General features: G+C 44.7%; 1 protein-coding gene across 1 annotated transcript; it reads right to left on the reverse strand.

Annotated features, from left to right (window-relative positions):
* Positions 1-891: 891 nt before the first annotated feature.
* Positions 892-14,304, reverse strand: LOC100756398 (cytochrome c oxidase assembly factor 7). The gene is made up of 3 exons (XM_027402418.2): positions 14,146-14,304; positions 10,512-10,652; positions 892-2,937 (listed from the first exon to the last, which is right to left on the reverse strand). Exons 1-3 carry the CDS (start codon positions 14,249-14,251, stop codon positions 2,489-2,491), a joined length of 696 nt encoding a protein of 231 aa, XP_027258219.1. The 5' UTR covers positions 14,252-14,304; the 3' UTR covers positions 892-2,488.
* Between the last annotated feature and the right edge of the window lie 8,002 nt (positions 14,305-22,306).

Here is a 22,306-nt window from a genome sequence, read left to right on the forward strand (position 1 = left end):
ACTTTTGCATGTACCATGTACATGCCTGCTGAGGCCAGAAGAGGGTATGAGATCCCCTGGAGCTGAAGTTAGAAGGTTCTGAGCTACCATATGAGGAAAACAATCCTCTAAGAGCAGTGAGTGCTCTTATACACTGAGCCATCTCTGAAGCCTGCCACCTCAACTTTGGAACCTGTAGAACTCAGGAACTCAGCCCTCCACCGAGCCACACTGCCAGGCTCTAACTTACTGCTATCACTTTTTTGAGGACACCACTATCATACAGTTGAAATCAAGGATGTAACACTTCAGACTTGGCCTTTCATTTAGTAATATCCCTCTACATCTTTTGTGACCAACTCATTTCTTTTTAGTGCTAGTCATTCCATAGTATCATTTACCCTTTCATCTACTGAAGGACACCTTTGCTGCTTCCAAGTCTTGGCAATAATAAATAAGGTTGCTATGAAAACTCACATGCTGGCTTTTGTATGAGCATACTTCTAATTCCCCTGGGGAAATATAAAGAGGCAAGATTACCAAAGACACTGTATGTTTGTTTTTGTTAAATACCGATCAACTGTCTTTCCATCACTGTTTTCATGAGTCATGCAAGTCCCTGCCACTCCACAATGCTACCTGCGTTTCAGCTTCTGCAGTCACAGCAGTGTGCTTGGTGCACTTTGCACCCCTCCTGCCTTGCTGCAGAGCACATCTCATGCACACATTTGCCATTTCTGCTTGGTTTTTGTTGTTGTTTTTGAGACAGGGTCTCACTACATACTCCTGGTTAGCCTGGAACTTCCTATGTACATCAGGCTGTCTCTGCCTCCAAAGTAGGCCACTGCACACAACTTTGCTATCTTTTAATCAAATTGATTGTCTATTTTTTTATATTTCTTATTATATTCAATTTTTTTTTTTTTTTTTTTTTTTTTTACTGGGTGTGTACTCCTGCATGGAGGTCAGAGGAAAACTTGCAGAAATCAGTTGCCTCCTTTCACTGTGCGGTCCCAGGACAGCAGAAGAGTCCATGCTGTTTTCATGTATAGCTGCTCCATGATTATCTTTTCCTATGTTTGTTGGCCCACAGCAGCCAATCACACAAAACATTATTTTCAAGACATTCTAAAAACAAGCCTAGTATCTTTTAAAATCTCTCTCTACACTTAGGAAAAGCCCTCCCTGTATCAACTTGAGAGGGCAGCTGGCTGTGCTCATACTGCTCAAAGGCAAGCTTGCCTTCTAGAGCAGCTAACTTCCAGACAGGAAGAGAGACCAGGGTAGTGACAGATACAATGGTCCAGCTATCAGAGGAAAAGGCCAAGCTCGCCCCCTGGTGGCAAACAGAGACAATAGAAGGAAAAAATATTAAAAAGGCACACACACACAAAGGCAAAAAAAAAAAAGTGCAGCCACCATGATGAATACATTCCATCCTGCCAGGGTCTGGAGAACAAGAGCTCAACAGATTAAAAAACAGTTCATTCATCTTGACAGTTTGACATGTTCAGTCCTGCCTGGCATAGTGGTACATGCCTGCACCAGGGGCTGAGGCAAGGCTGAGAGTTCAAGACCAGCATAGGCAGCACAAGGGCCTGTTCAAAAAAGAAGTCAGCCAGTGGTGGCCCATAAGCACTCAGGAAGCAGAGGCAGGCAGATCAAGGACAGCCTAGTCTACAGAGGGAGTCAGTCCTAGGACAGCCCGGGCTGTTACACAGAGAAACCCTGTCTTGAATCCCTACCCCCAACCCCCAACCATACACACAAAGAAAAAGGCTCTGTTCAGAGGACACTTTGTGCTATCCTGTCACTAACTCCTAGCTGGAGCTGCTTTAGGACTCATCTGTCTTCCCATGAGGAGCAGAGGCAGCTGAGGAGGTTAATTTTTAAGTTGGATTTGTCTTGTCTAGAGGAGGGGATGCTTTGGTTTTGTCTTGTCTAGAGGAGGGGATGCTTTGGTTTTGTCTTCTTTGGCAAACCAAAGGCACACTATAACCACCCTTCAACCTTCATGTGGTATACAGCTCCTGATCCTATCAATCTGTGGAAAGGTCTGATTGGAAAGGCAAGGAGCCCACACCGTGGTTATATAAGGCAGAGGGTGGCAGTCGTGACTGCTGCTGTTCTTACCTCCTCAGGACCTCTGTTATGCAAATTAGGATACTTTGTAATTTTCAAGCTCTTCCAATAGCTGATTCTTTGAGGCCTGTGGCTACTAAATTTCCCAACTTCTCTTTGTCTCCCCAACCCCAAAAGACTATGGCTCTACAGTTTGCGGCTCCTATTTTTCAGAGGTCCAGTTTAGAAATTAAGACCCCCATAACATGCGTGTCTGCACAGAATACACACAAAGGATTGTTTACTAAAACACACACTTCCAGCCACTCCCAGCAGGTGACACTCTGGAGCAGATAGCACTGACTGACCTCCAAGGGCTTATCTGGTCTCACAGAAGAGGTGCCAGTGTCAAGCTGTCTGTTGCTTGGAAGGGAGAGTGGATCACACATTACCCAAATGTTACAGGTTGGACATTTTTCTGCTGTTCTTTGTGCAGCTGCTGGGCCCTGTTTTTCAGCATTTCGGCCTTGGCCTCATCCTTATCAACACCATCCCCCAGTTTGTACATTCGGCTGGCATTTGCGCAGGCCCAGACGTGGCCCAGGTCACAGGCCTTCATTGAATATTTACATGCCAGACCCATGTCCTTGGGAAAGCCAGGGGCACCCTGTAGAAACATGGTGCTGAGGTTGAAGCAACTGGCTGCATAGTTGCCATCACAGGCCCTGGTGTAGTAGTCCCTGGCCTTTCTCAGGTCAGGCTGGCCATCCTCATTGATCTGTCCATCATGTGCCAGGAGTCCAACATTGTGACAGGATTCCACAGACTTCTTCCCTGGTTTCTCACAGGCCATCAGAAAGCAGGCAGATGCAGCCTTTAGGTCCTGAGTCAGGCCACCTACAAACAGCAAACAAAGAAAAAGTAAACTCAAGGGCTGGGCAGATAGCTCAGTGGTAGAGATCTTGCCTAACAATGTCAGAAGTCTTGGGTTTAATCCCCAGTACCTCCCGCTACCCACCAGCCAGGGCTGAACCTATCTGTTTCTGGCCAAGGTTAGGGAATAATCCCTCAGTCAAGTCCTGTGAGCTGAAGTAACATGAAGGAAGGCAGCCAGTGTGGTAGCCATGGAATCTTTGGTTCATGTGCTAGCTTATAGGGAAGCCAAGACAGGAAGAGACATGTCAACTTAAGAGCACCAAGGACTACCACATGGGGCTATAGTGAGAACAGAGCATTTCTAAAATAAGCAAATGAATGTTTCTTAATCTAAATATATAGTTGGCCCTACATATTTATGAGTTCTGCATATGCAGATTCCATTAGTTATGAACACTTTTATAGCATTCAAACCAGACAGCAGCTGCAAATTTAACCAACCATGGACTGAAAACATTCAGGGAAAAAAAAACACGTCTGTGATAAAAATATATGGACTTTCCCCTGTCACTCCCGGAACAGTACATGGTACAACTATTTACATTAGTGTTTAGACTGATTAGGTAGCACAAGCAGAAACTATTTGAAGTGAGGAGAGGGTGGGTGGGTGTTTATACCAATTCTCTGTGCACAAGAATGGGAAGCACCTAAGCATTCTGATCCTACAAAGCTCTTGGAAATAATCTTCCAGGGCAGACCAAAGGGGGGTGGGGAGCTAACATGTGTGTGGTACATGTCTTTAATCCCAGCATTTGGGAGGCAGAGGCAGATGGATGCCTGTGAGTTCCAAAACAGCCAGAGCTACCTAATGGAAAGACCCTATTACAAACAAAACAAACAAAGTCAAAAAAAGCTTAAGAAAAGAAAGAAATGTCACGGGGACTGGGAATGGTGACATATGCCTGTAACGCTGTAGCACTGAGGAAGCAGAGGCAGGAGAATCCAAAGTTTGAGATCATCTAAGCTACATAATAAAGTTGTTTCAAAAAAAAAAAGTAGCATTCAACCTTCTCTTATGTATTCAGTGTGGTGGCTTGAAAAAAAAAATGCCCCTCAAAAGGAGTGGCACTATTAGGTGTGGCCTTTTAGGGTAGATGTGGTCTTGTTGGAGAAAGGGTGTGTCATTGTGGAAGTGGCTTTTGAGGCCTCATATATGCTCAAGCCACACCTAGTGAGACCACTTCCTGTTGCCTGCATGAGATGTAGAACTCTCAGTTATCTCTCCAGCACCATGCATGCAGCCATGTCCCAACAGTGATAATGGACTGAACCTCTGAATTGTAAGCCACCTAATTAAATGTCTTCCTTTATCATCATCATGGCGTCTCTTCACAGAAATAGACATCCTAACTAAGGCAGAAATTGGTATCAGGGACTGGGGTATTGCTATGATAGGCTGGGCCTTGTTTTAATTTGGAATAATATGGACTTTGTGAATTTGGGTTAGGAAAGCAATGGAATCCTTTAAGCACTGCTTAATGGGCCATACTAGTAGGAGCAAGGAAGATAGTGGTGCTAAGAGTTATTTGAGTCGTGGGAGCCTGACTCAAGGGGTTTCAGAGGAGGAAAATATTAATATGTAGCCTAGAGATTGTTCTTGTGATATTTTAGTGAAGAATGTGACTGCTTTTTGACCTTGTCCGAAGAGTCTGCCTGAGGCATAAATGAAGAGATGAGGATTAATTCTCTTGGCAGAGGATATCTTGAAACAGCCTAGTATTGACTCTGTGGTGTAGTTATTACTAGCTCTCTTATAAAGATTTACAATGAAGAGGAGCAAGCTGAGCAAGGAAAAATATTTAAGGAGAAAAGGAGCACCAGAAAGTGGACCTCAGGACGAGATCCCACCCAGTTAAGCTTTCAATTTGTGAAATGGAATTAAAGAAAGCTTAGAGCTGGATGTGGTGGCACATGCCTTTAATCCCAGCACTGGGAAGGCAGAGGGTGGCAGATCTCTGAGTTTGAGGCCAGCCTGGTCTATAGATCCAATTTCAGGTCAGCCAAGCTTAGGCAATGAAGGAAATCATCAAAACCAGAAAGTTGGTGAAGATGTAACTGAATGAGGGAGCCTTTTCCAGCTTCAATAAGCAGTAGAACTTGGCAACTTCAGCCACATGGTTCTCTCTGGCTTTAGAAAAAAAGGAGCCATGGAATTTGCCTCTGCATCTAAGGAAAGCCGATGAGGCCAAGCATCTGTCAGGGTGTCCCTGAATGAAGGCCCAGAGAGGTCATTGTGTGAAGCTGTGAAATTGATGACTGGATTGCATTGGAGACCCCAAGATGCTGGAGATGCCAGAGGCGTGCGCTACCTACCTGTCAAGGAAAGCTGCTAACAGGGAGTGGAACCAGCCCAGGAGAGAGAAGTGTGTTGCAGTTAACAAAGCTGAAAGGAGTTAGAGATCTGAAGAGCATTTTAGTATCAGACATGGAGATGCAGAGTTTGGAGTTTGCCCAGCAGATTTTTTGTCTTGCTTGGTCTAATATTTTCTCACTGTGCTCCCTTCCCTATGTTTTGGAATGGTAATGTATATCCTATGATATTATATGTTGGAAGTATGTGATCTGCTTTTTGATCCTGACTTACAGTTAAGGGAATGCATGAATCTCAGAAGACACTTTGAACTTTTTTAACCTGTGAGTACAAGTGAGTGCCTGCATGTATATCTGTGCATTACATGCATGCCTGGTACTCACAGAGGCCAGAAAAGAACATCAGACCCCCTGGAATTAGGGCTACAGATAGTTGTAACTGCCATGTGGGTGCTGTTAATGCAACCCAAGTCTCCTTGGAGAGCAGCCAGTGTGAACCACTGAGCCACCGCTCGAATCCTTTTTGGATTCTCTGTTGGGTTACTTACCCTGAAGAAAGCTAAAGGCAGATTTTCAGGAGACTCAAGCACAGCAGAGAGACATGGAGAGTTCAGTCGCTGGGATCAAAGGTCCCTGACGATAGCTGACAGAAGCCAAGGCCTTTGCCATCAGGCCAGTAAGTCAACATCTAAATGGCAACTTCAATCAACCTCCCAACAACTGCAGTACTACTGCCCTTGCCAGTGTTTTGACCAAAGCATCCAGCTAAACTAACCCCAAATTCCTAACCAACAGAAGCAAAGAGGGAAACTTGTTATCTGGCAATACTTAGCGTTACTTAAAATATAATGCCAATTAGGGCATGAGAAAAAAATACAAGGGCATAATTACTCAGTTTTTATTCTGTGCTCTGCATATCCTGATAGCTTTACTATATTTTATTTTTAAATTGTATTTATTTCAAGCATTTTGCCTGTGTAAATGTATGTGCACCATGTGTGTGCCTAGTGCCTGAGGTCAGAAGTTGAATTCTCTGGAACTGGAGTTACAAATGGCTGAGAACCTGGGTCCTCTGCAGGAACAAGAAGTGCTCTTAACAGCTGAGCCAACTCTACAGCCCACATACTGGTATCTTTACCTGAACTGCCTGAAGTAACTCCATTTTGTCCTAGTTTATCTAACGCCATCTAACTGCTCCCCAGCACCACATCCTGCGGAGCAGGAGCAGAACGCTCTCATGCAGCTTCCGGAGGTTCATTGTTTTACAACAGAAAACAAATTGTTTTTACAAACTGACGCCCCACCCACCCTCCCACCCCCCCACCCCCGCCCAAACAGATATCCTACCCCACCCTCCCATGCCTCTGATGTAATGAAATTGTGATTTGGACTTAGAAACACACCCTGCTTCAATTCAAGTGGAGAGTTCTTTCTGGTGTGAGCCTATTCTCAGCCACTAGCAAATAAAGGACTCTTTATCAATCTTGTATTCTTGGTGGTCTGTAATCTACTCAAGTGGTATTTCTTTCTTTATTATTTTTATTAATAATAAGTGATTTGGGGGGGGGGTTTCGAGACAGGGTTTCTCTGTGGCTTTGGAGGCTGTCCTTGTAGACTAGGCTGGTCTTGAACTCGCAGAGATCCACCTGCCTCTGCCTCCCGAGTGCTGGGATTAAAGGCATGCGCCACGAAACACCCGGCAATGAATGATCTTTTATTATTTTTATGTGTATAAGTGTTTTGCTTGCATGTAGATATGTGTACTGTATGCATGCAGAACTCAAGCAGCCCAGAAGGTGTCATAGCTATTGGAACTGGATTTACAGATGACTGTGAGGCACTATGTGTGTGGGTGCTGAGAACAGAACCTGTGTCCTTTGCAAGAGCAACAAGCATGCTTAACCACTGAACCATTCTCCTCAGCCCCTTCAAGTGGTATTTCATACTTATACTATAGAGCATTAACTATTTCTTTCATTTTCTTTTTTTTTGGATTCTGAGGCAGGATCTCAATCTGTTTGCAGGTGATAAAAAGGGAACATGAAGTTGAAAGTGACTAAGGCCTAATTGTATGGGGCCATACGAGGGAACCAACAGGCAACATTGGAACTCATGGAGCACTGCTGGGTAGAAAGCAAAGCCACATCCAAGTGAGACCTGGAGAGGCAGAACCCCAGGGTTTACATGTCCTGAGGACCTCATGCTGTTATTGGGCATAACTCTGCTTATTGCCTTCATGGTCATAATTAAATAAATAAATAAGTAGACACAGAAGGGAAATATCAAGGTAGAAGAACAGAACAGAGAAAGAATAGGGTAGAACAAGCAACAGAAAGAATAATCACTACATCCCTCATAATCTATGGGCTGTGTGAAAACTCTCAGGGGGTTTCTAGCCCTCACTGGGCAGTGTCACTGGTACTTAGAATAATAGTGATTGACTTTTTCCAAGCATTGCTGCTGGAGCAGATTAATAATTCAACCACCATCCTTAGAATTTAGACATATAGATTGTTAGTAAAGTTAGGTTAAGATTTTTTTTTTTTTTTTTTTTTTTGGTTTTTCGAGACAGGGTTTCTCTGTGTAGCTTTGGAACCTATCCTGGCACTCACTCTGGAAACTAGGCTGGCCTCAAACTCACAGAGATCCGCCTGCCTCTGCCTCCCAAGTGCTGGGATGTGTGTGCCAACGCCAGGCAGGTTAAGATGTTTTTGTTAATGACTTTAAAGTAGAAAACCTTGGGGAGCAATTTAAAGTTTAGAAAGGCACACTTAAAGTAGTTGAGCGAGGGCTGGAGAGATGGCTCAGCTGTTAAGAGCACTGACTGCTCTTTCAGAGGTCTTGAGTTCAATTCCCGGAGCCCACATGGTGGCTCACAACCACCCTGAATGAGATCTGGTGCCCTCTGCTGGCACGCAGGCAGAAGACTGTATACATAATAAATAAATAAATCTTAAAAAAAAAAAAAATAGGAGTTGAGCGAGGGACTCCTTGAGGTCAGAGAACAAAACAATGACACTCGTTGAGGTCAGAGAACAAAACAATGACAGACTGGCTATGGCTGGCTGATCTACCTTTCTTGCTAGGATAGGCTGGTGATCAAAGATGATTAATTCCTTGTAACCATGTCTGCTCTCAACTTCCTGATATGATTTAATAAAAAAACTGTTAATAAGTGGGTATGTACCCTGAGGACTTAAAGTACAAATGACTGCTTTTTGATTCTTTTAAGATTTTTTTATAAGATTACCTTTTGAGAATGAATAAAAAAAAAAAAGATTACCCTTTGAGATAACTTTTGAGATAATAAAATGATTGATCCTTTCTTTTCTTTTCTTTCTTTTTTTTTCCCCCAAGACAGGGTTTCTCTGTGTAACAGTCCTGGCTGTCCTGGCACTCGCTCTGGAGACCAGGCTGGACTCAAACTCACAGAGATCCACCTGCCTCTGCCTCCCAAGTGCCAGGACTAAAGGTGTGCATAACTACTGGCCAGCTTTATTCCTTTTTTGGTAACAGCAAAATGAAGCCTGCCAGTAAAAGAGCTGGCTGAGAAAAGTACCTTACTTGTTTACACTGTGTTAATCTATAAAATGATTGGACATGAGTGTATGTGGGTTCTTGGGGATAATTTGGTTTTCACCTGTAATAGGTAAAATGTCTAATCATTAAGTAAAATGGGAAATACATTTTTTTACTTGTATTCATCGTAATCATTCACCTAAAAATAGAATGCAACCATACTGTAATTTTTATATTGCTTGAAAGATTTTGTTGGGGTATATAAGCTGTAAGGGAAAAACATAAAGAGACACAGAAGGGAAACAGGGTAGAAGAACAGAACAGAAAAAAAATACAGTAGAACAAACAATAGAAAGAATAATAAAATGAAGAACTAAGCTTTGGCCCTCAGAAAAGTCCTCATGTGTCTGTCTGTCCAGCAGTTCGCCTGCTCTGCGTCTCCTCTTCAGTTTTTCTGACCTGCTGAAGGCTTGCCATTCATCAGCACCCTAGGTGAGATCCTGGCATGTTGGAGGGGTGGGTGTGTTTTCCTCTTTTCACTGGCCCCAGAGAATTAAATTTCACCCCACTCGCTGGCACCACAGAATTAAATTTTATTTCCTCAGATAGAGGTCAATTGAGTGATTAGTCTCACGGACTCCATGGCTCCCCTTCAATTCCCGAGCTACTGAAGGCTGCTCTTTCCAGCAGCACTTAATCTGAAATTTCTCATTCAGGAAGCAGATACAGGAGGTTCCTGAGAAGTCCAGGCCAGATTAGATTAAAAATTGAATTCTAGGCCAGCATCTTAGTTAGGGTTTCTATTGCTGTGATTAAACACCATGACCAAAAGCAAATTGGGGAGAAAAGGGTTCATTTGGCTTATTCCTCTGCATCTATAGTCCATCCCTGGCTTTCTTGGCCTGCTTTTGTGTTTCTTCCTTTCTTTCTTTCTCTCTCTTTTTTTCTTCTGTGTAACAGTCCTGGCCGTCCTAGAATTTGTTTGAGACCATTGCCTGCTTTCTTATAGAACCCAGGACCATGACCTTCCCAGGTATGGCCCCATCCACAATGGGCTGGGTCCTCCCCCATCAATCACTAATTAAGAAAATGTGCTCCAGGGTGGCATACAAGCTGATGTTCTGGAGGCATTTTCTCAGTTGGGGCTCCCTCCTTTCAGATGACTCTAGCTAGAACAGCCAACCAAACTACAGTAAAACCCTATCCTAAAAAAAGTTTGAGCCAGACTTGGTGGTGCATTTCTTTAAACCCAGAACTCAGGGGTTAGAGGCAGGCAAATCTCTGACTCTGAGACCAGCCTGATCTACAGAATGAGTTCCAGGACAGGCAGGACTACAGAGACCCTGTCTAAAAAAAAAAAACATAATTTAATCATGAGCCAGAGAAATGGCTTGCTGCTGCCAAGTCTGACGACCTGGGTTCAATTCCCAGAACCTACATGGTTGAATTAGAGAACCAACTTCTGCTACTTGTCCTCTGATATCCACATGTAGAGGACATGGTACACACCCGTCCCACACTAAAATAAATAAGTAAATGTAATTTTTTACAAAAAAACTTTAAAAAAAAGAAGAAAATAAACTAGCTCAAGGTCCCACAATGTGCCAACAGTAACCTCAAAGGCTGTGTCACTTAATGGACCATGCTCTTCCACCACCTCTGTGCTGAAGCCCTGACTGTGAGGTCTCTCAAGATGGGCATCTTACCTTTTCCAGTCACGTAATAGGCCCCCAGCTTATAGCAGCTGTCACTGTGCCCGTTGTCCTCACAGTTGAACTTCAGCACCTTGGCAGCTTCATCAAAATTCTTCTGGATTCCCTCCAGATAGTCCACCAGCCTATAGCAACCTAGGAGAGGGAAGAGATGCTCATGCCAGCAGCTGCTGTTCAGCTGTTCAAGGGGACCAGGCACAATCAGAAGGAGTCTATCCCTTACTCCTCAAGTGTGGCATTGTCCAGCCCCTCCTACAAGGGACCATGTCTCCCCATGGCCAGCAAAGTATGGGTCAGGAAGACTGACCCCAGTAATGGCTCTACCACAGCCAGCCCTTCTGATCCCTATCAGCCCAGCCCAAACACTAGCTGACTTCCATGACATTCTGCTAGCTTTGGAACCTCTCTGCAAATTCTATAATGAAAATACCAAAACCCAAAAGGGTTTGTGGGGTCCTCTTGCAGCAGCAAACCAGAAATGAGGTGGCCCTTCCTCCCTGGCCCAGCTGGAAACCTGAAGCCCAGAAAATAGAAATAGAAACTACCATAGCAGTGGCGAATGGGTTTCCCTCTCTGGGGGTCCCAGTGGTAGCCAGCCTCTTAGCATTCTCAGCTATATCAAAAACCATTTTTCCTTCACTTTCAGTCAACAAATAGTTAAACAAATATGCACTGTCTTATGTATGAAAGCATATACCAGATACGCAACTGCTGGGAATACTGTCCTTTGCCTCCGAAAATTTATACTGTAAGTCAGGCATGCAAATTCATGTCTATAATCCCAGCACTCACGAGGTGGAGCCAAGATAAGGAGTTCAAGATCCTCCACAGCCCAGTCAAAGAGCACAGCTCAGGCTGTGTAAGGACAAAATACAATGAGGAAACTCGGTATTCTCAAACAGTAAGTGTTATAACTAAAATAAGCCAGGATGATAAGAACGGTGAATAGCTCGGGCCACTAAGGACTAGGATACCCGAGCTGAGACAATGAGATCTGGAGGCACTGCTCCATGGCAAAGCAGAGCCCAAGGCCCTGGGTGGTTCCATCCCTAGACATCAAGAAAGACAAGGAAATGGAAAGGGACCAGAGAGTCCTGGAAAAAGAGCCTGTAAATACAAGCAGGTGGAAGAAGAAATAAACCTTTCACAGATAAGGTAGGACATGGCTGAATTAAAGAGGTTATGGGGCAGGAAGGGAAGAACCTATAAAACATCAGGTGCTGGGGACTGAAGTGCTCTCCACACTGGGCACACTACAAACTACAAACCACAGAAGAGCTCTCAAGAAGGAAGTGGGGGGTGCTGGAGAGATGGCTCAAGGGTTAAGAGCACTGACTATTCTTCCAGAGGTCCTGAGTTCAATTCCCGGCAACCACATGGTGGCTCACAGCCACCTTTAATGAGATCTGGTGCCCTCTGCTGGCATGCAGGCAGATATGCCTGTATACATCATAAATAAATAAAAATCTTAAAAAAAACGAAGGAAGTGGGGCTGGAGCTGTGTGTAGCTCAGTGGCACAGTACTCGCCTAGAGTGTGGGAGGTCCTCTGTTCAATTCTTATCCCCACAATAAAAACAATACAAGTAAGGTACCAACTGAGAAACCTCCTACAAAGAAGGCAAGTGATAAAATTTCCTTTGTAAAAATATTACACAGGTGCATACGTTTGCACCTGCCTGGATGACTACAGAGGGAGCTAACTGGTGAGAGGACATTCCGACACTGAAAATAATAATAATATACATATAATAGGAATAGTAATACTTATATATAGCCTAGGCTGGACCAGAACTCACTATGTAGCTGAAGCTATCCCTGACCCTCCTACCTCCACCTCCTAGAGTGCTAGGATTAGAGGCCAGGCATGTGCTGCCATACCCAGTCTAAGCCAGGAATTGAACTCAGGCCCTTATGTACACAAGGTGAATACTACCAACTGACCTATATCCCTAGCCCTCAGCAGTTTTCACATGGCTCCCCACTCCCTGTCAGTATATTCTCCACATAACACACATCAAATACCAACTCCTCAACATGTCTACAGAATCAGGTCTAAATTCCTTACTTAAAAGGGCAGACATACTGCAGAGACGGGGCTCCCTGTATAAACTTAATTCTGAAACTAGAGTGCAGTGGGGGAAAACTTGCACTCAACAAGAAAACTCAGAAGCCCTGGGTTTGAGCTCAAGACTGCAAAACAAAAATTATTTGATAATTCCGACAGATCCTGACTTTGACTTTCCAAAGGAGAACTTTGTCTTCCCATCTCTCCTCCACTGACTACAAAACTCATCCCTGTAGACCAGGCTCAGCCATCCTGCTTCTCGGGAGGGGAGGAGGGTCAAGTCCTCTGAGATTTCTCTTCAATTGGGATAAGGACTAGCTACCAAAGAATAATTCTGGCTTCTTCATCCACACAGTCACTCTGTAGTGAACTAGTCTCAAGAAATAGCAAGTCATTTCCTGGAAACTAGACTGCCTATTGGAAGGGAGGGCCAGCGCCATTTTCTTTCTCTTCCCTTAAATAAATAAAACACTAGGAAGCAACTCAAAGGCACTGGCTGATTCTCTGTGCACCAATCACCCACACACACAACCTCACTGCACACAAGGGGCCGTTTCTGCCTCAGCCCTCTTTGTTAGCTGTTACCTCTGCCTAGCAAAGACCTACAATAGTTTGTCTGCTACTTTAAAACTTTATTCAAAAGCCATTCCACTGTACACTACCCTTCACTCAGATCTTTTATCCTATTTCACTTTTTTTTTTTTTAAGATTTAATTTTGGGCCAGGCAGTGGTGGCCCAGCACTGGGTGGGCAGAGGCAAGCAGATATCTGAGATCTACTGAGGGAGTTCCAGGACCGCCAGGGCTACACAGGGAAACCACGTCTGGAAAAACAGAAAAAGTTTTTTCAATTAAGAACAGGTCTAGTGGCTCACTCTGGAAAACACAGAAGGCAAAAGAAAGTGGTTCTTTAAGTCCACGGCCAGCGTGGACTGCACTGCTGTCAAGGCTACATGAGACTTGGTTTCAAAAAAAAAATAATTTTATTATTTTAAATTATGTATGTGTGTATATGTGCAAGTGGTGTGGAGCCCGAGGAGGCCAGAGGCATCGATCTACTGGAACTGTAGTTACAGACGCTTGTAAACGTCCCCACGAGGGCAAAAGCACTATGTGCTCTTTAAGCAGTATGTCCTCTTAACCTCTTGCCATCATTACAGTTTCCCTCTCCACTCCTTTTTTGTACCCACGCTGGTCCTTAACCCCTGAGCTCTAAGTAATCCTCCTGCCTCAGCCTCCCCAATGCTAGAATTACAGGCGACACCAAACCTGACTCGCATTTACTACTATCACATATTTCACTTATTTCCTTTGCACCTTAACGGATTCCCTTAAAGACACATAAGAGGAGGGTCCTTACACCCTAAGACGGACGACTCTGGGTCTAGCCTGAGGGCTCCGCCCCTGCACAGAAGCCCCGCCCCGGCAACCCCAAGTCCCCGCCCACAGCGCGCTAGTGTCCCGGGCCGCGTCCTCGGGCGTCCTCGGCCCGCCATGTGACCGCGTCCTAGCAAAACGCTCGCGCCCCTCCTCTGCGTCTCCGGCAGCGCGGGCGGCACTCACCGTCCGGGTCCTTCTCGCGGTAGCACTGGTAGTGGCACTCCACCTTCATGTTCTCCAGGAAAGACTTCACCTGCTCCTCATCCTGGAAGTCAACCAAGCCCGCCATGGCTCTTACTCCCAGAAGCCGAGCGCTGGCCCCGCCCCTCGATCACGTGAGCCGGTCCAGGGGCGGGACTTGGGCGGCGAGCTTGATGCTGCGCTCCGCGGGACTGGGAATGACCGCCGCTTCCCAGCAGCCTTTGCAGTGGTGCTCCTCCTCCTCCCCGGGCCCGCGCTGCTTTTTTTAGTCTTTGTGGACGGCTCCTGCAAGGATTCTACCTCACTCAGCCTATCTAATGTAATTCTGCCCCTTAACGGTTTTCTCCCTGCAGTTCAGTTCTAAAGCCTAGACAGCTGGGAGCTGCGCTCCCTGCTTTCAGAGCGTTGATCTGGAGCTCACCGACAAGAGCTCCTAGTGCTGCAAAATAAAGAACTTGAAATTAATCGGGAAAGCATTTGTTTGTTCGGGTAGCAAACATTTTGAGTATCTTGTGTGTCCCACATATGGCTGGAACAACTGACAAAAAAATTAGGCTCTGTTAGTGCCATGGAATGCATTTATCTCTATATTCTTTCTAGACCCCTCAAGGTCACCAACATTAATGATAAGAATGTGACCGCCAAGCCGGGCGGTGGTGGCGCACGCCTTTAATCCCAGCGCTAGGGAGACAGAGGCAAGTGGATCTCTGTAAATTTGAGGCCAGCTTGGTCTACAGAGCGAGTTCCAGGACAATCTCCAAAGCTACAGAGAAACCCTGTCTTGAAAAAAAAATGTATTTATTCTTTGATAACATCATACATATATACAATGTATCTTGATCATTTCCACCCACTGTTCCCCTCAATCCCCCCACACCCTCCCAACATGCCTCTAACACTATTATTTTTTTAAAAAACCAAAAATTGGGTCAAGCAGTGGTGGCGCAAGCCTTTAATCCCAGCACTCTGGAGGCAGAGGCAGTCGGATCTCTGTGAGTTCAAGGCCAGCCTGGTCTTCAAAGAGAGTTCCAGGACAGCCTCCAAAGCCACAGAGAAACCCTGTCTCGAAAAACAAAACAACAACAAAATGTGGCCGCGAGTGATGATTAGAACACAGCAGTGGTAGGGATGATAGCTAATGCCAAATGAGGAGTATCAAATTTGTGTCTAAGAGCTTTACACTAGTTAAATCATTTACTGTGAAAATATACCTGTAACTTCCCCATCTGCAGACTAGAAACGGGTTCAGAGAGGTTAAATAACTTGTCCAGAGCCATACAGTGAAATGGTTGGTGCACAACACTCTTTTTAAGAGAAAGTATGAAGATATAGCTCGGCGGTAGAGTGTTTACCTAACAGAAGTCCTGGGTTCAATCCCCAAAACCATACAAACAGAGAGAGGTGTGTCAAGATGGGAGTCGGGGAGTTTAACCTGTCTTTTTAAGTCTTATTTAGAATTATTACTTTCACAAACCTGAAACAAACTATCCAAAAGCAGTTCCTTTTTGTTTGTTTTTTGTTTGTTTGTTTGTTTGTTTTTCTAGGCAGGGTTTCTTTGTGTAGCTCTGGCTGTCCCAGAATTTGCTCTATAGACCAGGCTGGCCTCAAACTCACAGAGAGCCACCTACCCCTGCCTCTCTAGTGCTGGGGCTTGCTGGGATTAAAGGTGTGCACCACCACAGCCTGGGAAATTAAACCAAACCCAGCGCCTCAAGCATGCTGGGTAAATGTGTTATACCTAAACCACACACAGCCCAGAGTGCCAGTTCATCACTGAATGCCGGCTAACCCTAGTCTAGAGCCTTTTGTGGAACACAATCCATGTTTTCCCCTCTATCATATATAGCATGGCTTCACCACTAACTCCTTTTAATGGCAAATGAGGACCAACTTACTTCAGCTAGTACATATCTTTGGAAATCCCTGATTATTGATTTAGGATTTTTTGTTTTGTTTTTAGAGACAGAGTTTCTCTATGTGGCTTTGTAGACCAGGCTGGTCTCGAACTCACAGAGATCTGCCTGCCTCTGCCTCTGCCTCCCAAGTTCTGGGATTAAAGGCATTCACCATCAATGCCCAGCTGCAAGATTCCACTTTTACATATGTGTAGGGAGTCACCCTAGCCCCGCCCAATAGTCCTGGGGCAGGTACCAGGTGGACCCGGGGACTCGCCCAGAGGGGCGTGGTGAAGGAAAGCCGGGGTGATGTAAGGGAGCTTCTTAAGGGGCTGCACGTGGGGACGCGGGCCCCTTTTTTGTTCTGGCCGCGCTGGCTGGGTTCTATAACCTAGCTCTGGCCTGTGTTTTACCTTGGTGTCTTCTGGAATAAAGAGACCTTAATCTTACACCTGGCGCTCTAGAAAAGTTAGTACAGGAACAGCTAGAGGCTGGTCACATAGAGCAATCTACCAGCCCTTGGAATTCTCCTGTATTTGTCATCAAGAAGAAGTCAGGTAACTGGAGAATGCTGACAGACCTGAGAGCCATAAATAAGGTAATTCAGCCTATGGGCGCTCTGCAGCCTGGAATGCCATTGCCTTCCTTAATACCTAAAGGATGGCCGATCATAGTAATTGACCTTAAAGACTGCTTTTTCACTATACCATTACAAGAAAGTGATAGAGAAAAGTTTGCATTTACGGTGCCAACTCTTAATAACTCACAACCAGTTCGGAGATACCAATGGAAGGTTTTACCTCAGGGGATGCTAAATAGCCCTACCTTGTGTCAACAATTTGTACAACAACCTTTGGAAATAATTCGTAAACAATTTCCACAATCTCTTGTTTATCATTATATGGATGATATTCTTTTAGCAGATTCTAGTGAGGAAACTTTAGAACGTATGTTTAAAATGGTGAAGGAGGTTCTGCCTAGATGGGGTTTACAAATTGCCCCAGAAAAGATACAAAGAGGGGATTCTATTAACTATTTGGGATATAAGATAGACTTACAAAGAATCAGACCTCAAAAGGTACAAATTAGAAGGGACCGTTATCAAACTCTTAACAGTCTCCAGAAGCTACTGGGAGAAATATCTCAATTACAGACGATTATTGGTGTGGAAGGACATGACTTAAAGCATTTAAAAATGGCACTAAAAGGTGATAAGGACTTAAACAGTCCACGAATATTGTCGGCTGAGGCAGAAAAAGAGCTACAATGGGTAGAAAACAGAATATTGGATGCGCATGTAGATCGGATAAACCTTGATCTAGACTGCATTCTGGTCATCTTGCCATCCAGAGAATACCCTTCTGGAATTCTGATGCAGAGGGAGGACACTATATTGGAATGGATATTCCTGCCACATAAGCAGAACAAAAAGTTAAAGACGTATATAGAAAAGATTTCTGATTTGATTTTAAAGGGCAAATTAAGACTTCGTCAGTTGACTGGGAAAGACCCAGCAGAGATTATAGTACCTTTAACTGATGATGAGATTTCCTCCTTACGGAAGGATAATGAATATTGGCAAATAGCTCTCACCGACTATTTGGGAACAATTAGTAACAACTATCCCAAAACCGACAGAATTAAATTCATAAAAAAGACAGTTTGGATTCTTCCACGCATTGTAAGACAAACTCCCATTTCTGGAGTTCTTACCTTCTACACTGATGCTAACAAAACAGGTAAGGCTGGTTATAAAGCAGGTGAGGTAAGTAAAGTAGTTCAAAGTCCATATACATCTGTACAGAAAGCAGAATTATATGCAATTCTTATGGTGCTTATGGATTTTACGGAACCTCTTAATATAGTTACTGATTCCCAATATGCAGAAAGAGTCGTCTTGCACATAGAGACTGCAGAATTTGTCCCTGATAATACTGAACTAACCTCGTTGTTCTTGCAGTTACAGGAAACAATCAGAAACAGAAGTAACCCACTGTACATTACGCATATCAGATCCCATACGGGTCTGCCAGGCCCACTGGCACAAGGCAATGATGAGATCGATCGTTTATTGATTGGCACTGTGCTAGAAGCTTCGGAATTTCATAAAAAGCATCATGTAAATTGTAGGGAGCCGTCCCTGCATTCTCCATTACAATGATGGCGCCTGCAGGCACTGAATGTAAATTATTGCGCAGGCGCTGGGTAATTTTCCATTTCCTTGATCTCTGCCTATTCCGTGGTGTCATATGGCCTGAGGAGCTGAAGCCAATCATAGGGTGACACGTCCCAGGCGGCGGCTGCCAGCCTTTATTAGGGGACGGGATTCTTGGCTCGGGGTCTCCGCTCTGGTAAGCTTATGCTCTCCTCCTGTCTCAAGATGCATTAAAGCTTTCCTGCAGAAGGATCCGAGTGTCCTGCGTGTTTCTTGCCGGCGAGAACATAGCGCGCGGGACATCTGGTGCCGAAACCCGGGAACTTGTTAACATCGCCGGCACCGCGGAGACCCCTTGGCTACAAGGCAGATTCAGAACTGCAGGGTGGTAAATTCGGAGAGGTATGTCTTTTCTGGACTTTGGCTTGGGAATGTTGCTATTTTGGGAGGTTAATGTAGAGGCTTCTGTACTTTTACTAGGAGCCATTTTGACCTTTCTCACTGTTGTAGCAATCTTAAAGAAGTCCAGAATTACATGTCAGAAACCGAATGTAGTGAGAGATGGGGCGCACCCAACAATAAAATATAAGGAAAAAGGACCTCTCGGGATGTCTACTGACAAGGGAGTGTGTATAAGAAGAGAAACAGCAACGAATAAGGAAAAAGGACCTCCCGGGATGTCTAATGACAAGGGAGTGAATAATTTGTTAGATGATTCTGTAAATAAGTTTAAAGCTTTAAATCTTGATAGCTCTGATGACTCTAAAAGCTCAAGAGATAAAGTTTTAGAGGAAACAGCTCAGCTAGGTGAAAAAGAAACAAAAAAGGAGGGAGAGAAAATAGGGAATAACCGGTCACACCCCGGTAAATTTAAGAGACCTGTTAATCCAGCGGGTGTACTTCCATCAACACCCCCATTATTTGGTACCGACTCCTTCTTACCATTAGAGGAGCGGAGGAAATTACAGATGGCTTTCCCAGTCTTTGATAGGGGAAAAGGCCATGCATGTTAGGCCTGGAATGCCTGGGGCTTTAAAGCCTCATAAACATTGACGCTCAGGGCCATGCTACAGCCAAGCGTCTCACCTCAAAACCTGAAAGGCCAAAGGAAATGGTAAAATGAAAAGATATCTTAACTGGTCTTTGGAGAGGCCCGGATCCTATTCTCATAAGATCCAGGGGAGCTATTGTGTTTCTCCACAGGATCAAGAGAATCCCCTATGGATCCCAGAAAGACTCACCCGAAGAGCCCCTTCGGACCTTCAAAAGTCGGAACTCCACCCTCTCCCCGGGAGTTGAGAGCCACTATTATTATCCAGATTAACTCCTGTCCTTGACGGAGAGATTGTCATCATAGATCGCTTAAGGGGTGGGGATGGGATTGTTTGGTGCAGCCGTTTGCTGCGGATTGATGTTGCTTCTCTGGCTGGTCTGTAGGCTCAGGGCTCAAACTAAGAGAGACAAGATGGTTATCGCCCAAGCGCTTGTAGCTTTGGAACAAGGGGCTTCCACTGATATTTGGCTAACTATGCTTAAGCAATAGGCCGCCGGCCAGACAGCTCTTGCACACCCGGAGCCTAGGCTCATTGCACAGGGTAGAGTGTCTGGTTTGAGCAGCCCATGAGGGATGTTGAGCAAGGCATCGCACAGAGAGTTGCCCAGTATGCAGGCTTCTCTGGGAGGCATGTTGTCCTGCATAAGGGTTGCCTGCCCTAGTCTCCCTTTCCCAGAAAAACGGCAGAGGACAGGTCGAGAGCGCTTCGGGTCAAGCTAACAGCCTGATGGCGACTCTTGTACACAGTCTTAATGTTTGATTGGGAAGGTACAACCTCTGCCTCTATCCCTCAACATATGGGTGACCTATTTGCTTGTAAAAATATAAAGCCTTATCATTAATTAATAAAAAAAGGGGGAGATGTAGGGAGCCGTCCCTGCATTCTCCATTACAATGATGGTGCCTGCAGGCACTGAATGTAAATTATTGCGCAGGCGCTGGGTAATTTTCCATTTCCTTGATCTCTGCCTATTCCGTGGTGTCATATGGCCTGAGGAGCTGAAGCCAATCATAGGGTGACACGTCCCAGGCGGCGGCTGCCAGCCTTTATTAGGGGACGGGATTCTTGGCTCGGGGTCTCCGCTCTGGTAAGCTTATGCTCTCCTCCTGTCTCAAGATGCATTAAAGCTTTCCTGCAGAAGGATCCGAGTGTCCTGCGTGTTTCTTGCCGGCGAGAACATAGCGCACGGGACAGTAAATAGCAAGGGTTTAAAGAAGGGCTTCTCCATCACTTGACAACAAGCCAAGGAGATAGTGAGAAGCTGTCCTACTTGTTCCTTTTATAACCAAACTCCACTGCCAGCAGGATGCAATCCTAAAGGCCTTCGGAGGAATGAGATCTGGCAAATGGATGTCTTGCATTTTGCAGAATTTGGAAATTTGAAATATGTGCATCATACCATTGACACATTCTCAGGTTTCCAATGGGCTACTGCTCTCAACTCTGAAAAGGCTGATTCCGTTATTACACACCTACTGGAGGTGATGGCAGTTATGGGCATACCGGCGCAGATAAAAACTGACAATGCTCCAGCATATGTCTCCACAAAAATGGAACAGTTTTTCAAATATTATAACATTAAGCATGTCACAGGTATACCACACAACCCTACAGGACAAGCAGTCGTCGAAAGGTCTAACAGGACACTTAAGGAGATGCTCCATAGGCAAGCTGGTAAGTCGAAACCCCCCAAACATAGATTGCATACTGCCTTATTAATGCTAAACTTTCTTAATGCCAATGACAGTGGGCAGACAGCTGCGGAAAGACACTGGACTACGGAAAAAACTGCTGAACTGAACCAACCAGTGTATTACAAAGATGTGCTGACCTCGGTATGGAAACCTGGACATGTATTACGTTGGGGTAGGGGTTTTGCATTTGTCTCCACAGGAGAAGAAAATCTTTGGATACCATCAAAATTGATCAAGATTCGAGTTGAGGGAGACAACCCCCTCGACAAGGATGACTGACAGGTATTTTCTGAGGAACCCCCCTCTATAAGTCAAAGGACACTACATGTATGGATACTTAAGGAAAGAACGTAGCTATAACCATCGAACAAAAGGAACGTGCTATACGGTAAAATTTACAGCTGTCTCTCGAATAACTCTGTGTCTATTCATTTCCTAGTCCCTATTCAACTAAATCGAGACTGGATTTAGAGTTGGATTTGGCTTTCCTACTCTAAAATCCAAGCATGTTATTTAACAACATTTAAAAGTTTCTGTGTTATATCAAGAAGCCAATTGCTATAATACAGAATAAATGAAGAATAAGAGGACTATCTTTGTTTTTTCTTGGCTTTTTCTTTCACACCCTCTCATAATTGTTGTTCGTCAAGGTTCGTCAAGGTACCTTTCCCGGTACACATACATAAACAAGCGAACATTTCTCTGATGACACTTATGTTTGAGTCCCATACAGCCAACAAGACCCAGCCTGACAGCAATCCCTGCATGCTCCGGAAAAGGAATTGGACTACACCTCCCCGACTACACTGGATTCAACTCACTCCTTTTCGACTGACACTCCAACCAGAACCTCGAGTAACGACTTCAATCAAGTTGAGGATTTCAACGTAGATCTTCAATCAAACAAATCTCATCTAACATGGACTAGACATAACTCATTAGAGACTTTCCCTGTACTGGCATTTTTTTTCCACAGGGCCCCCACATGACTACCATCGTCCCATTTCAGCAGGAAGTAACCTAGAAGATGCTACGCCCCCGTTCCCCATTATTGTGTATTAGGGTAGTGTAAGCCTAGTTAAGAATGACCTTCTTATTGTTTAGAGTTGGGATTGGAAGAAGGTGTTCAAGTCAGACACTTTTTCCACATGACTTTAACACTTAGCTAGAATAGACATAGGATGTACCATAGCAGATTATTGTATCTTCTTGTATTTCACCCTTATGATTGTTAGTTTTGGATATTTTACACTATTAAGTTTTAATCCTCTCTTAGACTAAAAGGGGAATTGTAGGGAGTCATCCTAGCCCCGCCCAATAGTCCTGGGGCAGGTACCAGGTGGA

This window comes from Cricetulus griseus, chromosome 2 (genome assembly GCF_003668045.3).
Source record: "Cricetulus griseus strain 17A/GY chromosome 2, alternate assembly CriGri-PICRH-1.0, whole genome shotgun sequence".
In the NCBI taxonomy this organism is placed as follows: Eukaryota; Metazoa; Chordata; class Mammalia; order Rodentia; family Cricetidae; genus Cricetulus; species Cricetulus griseus.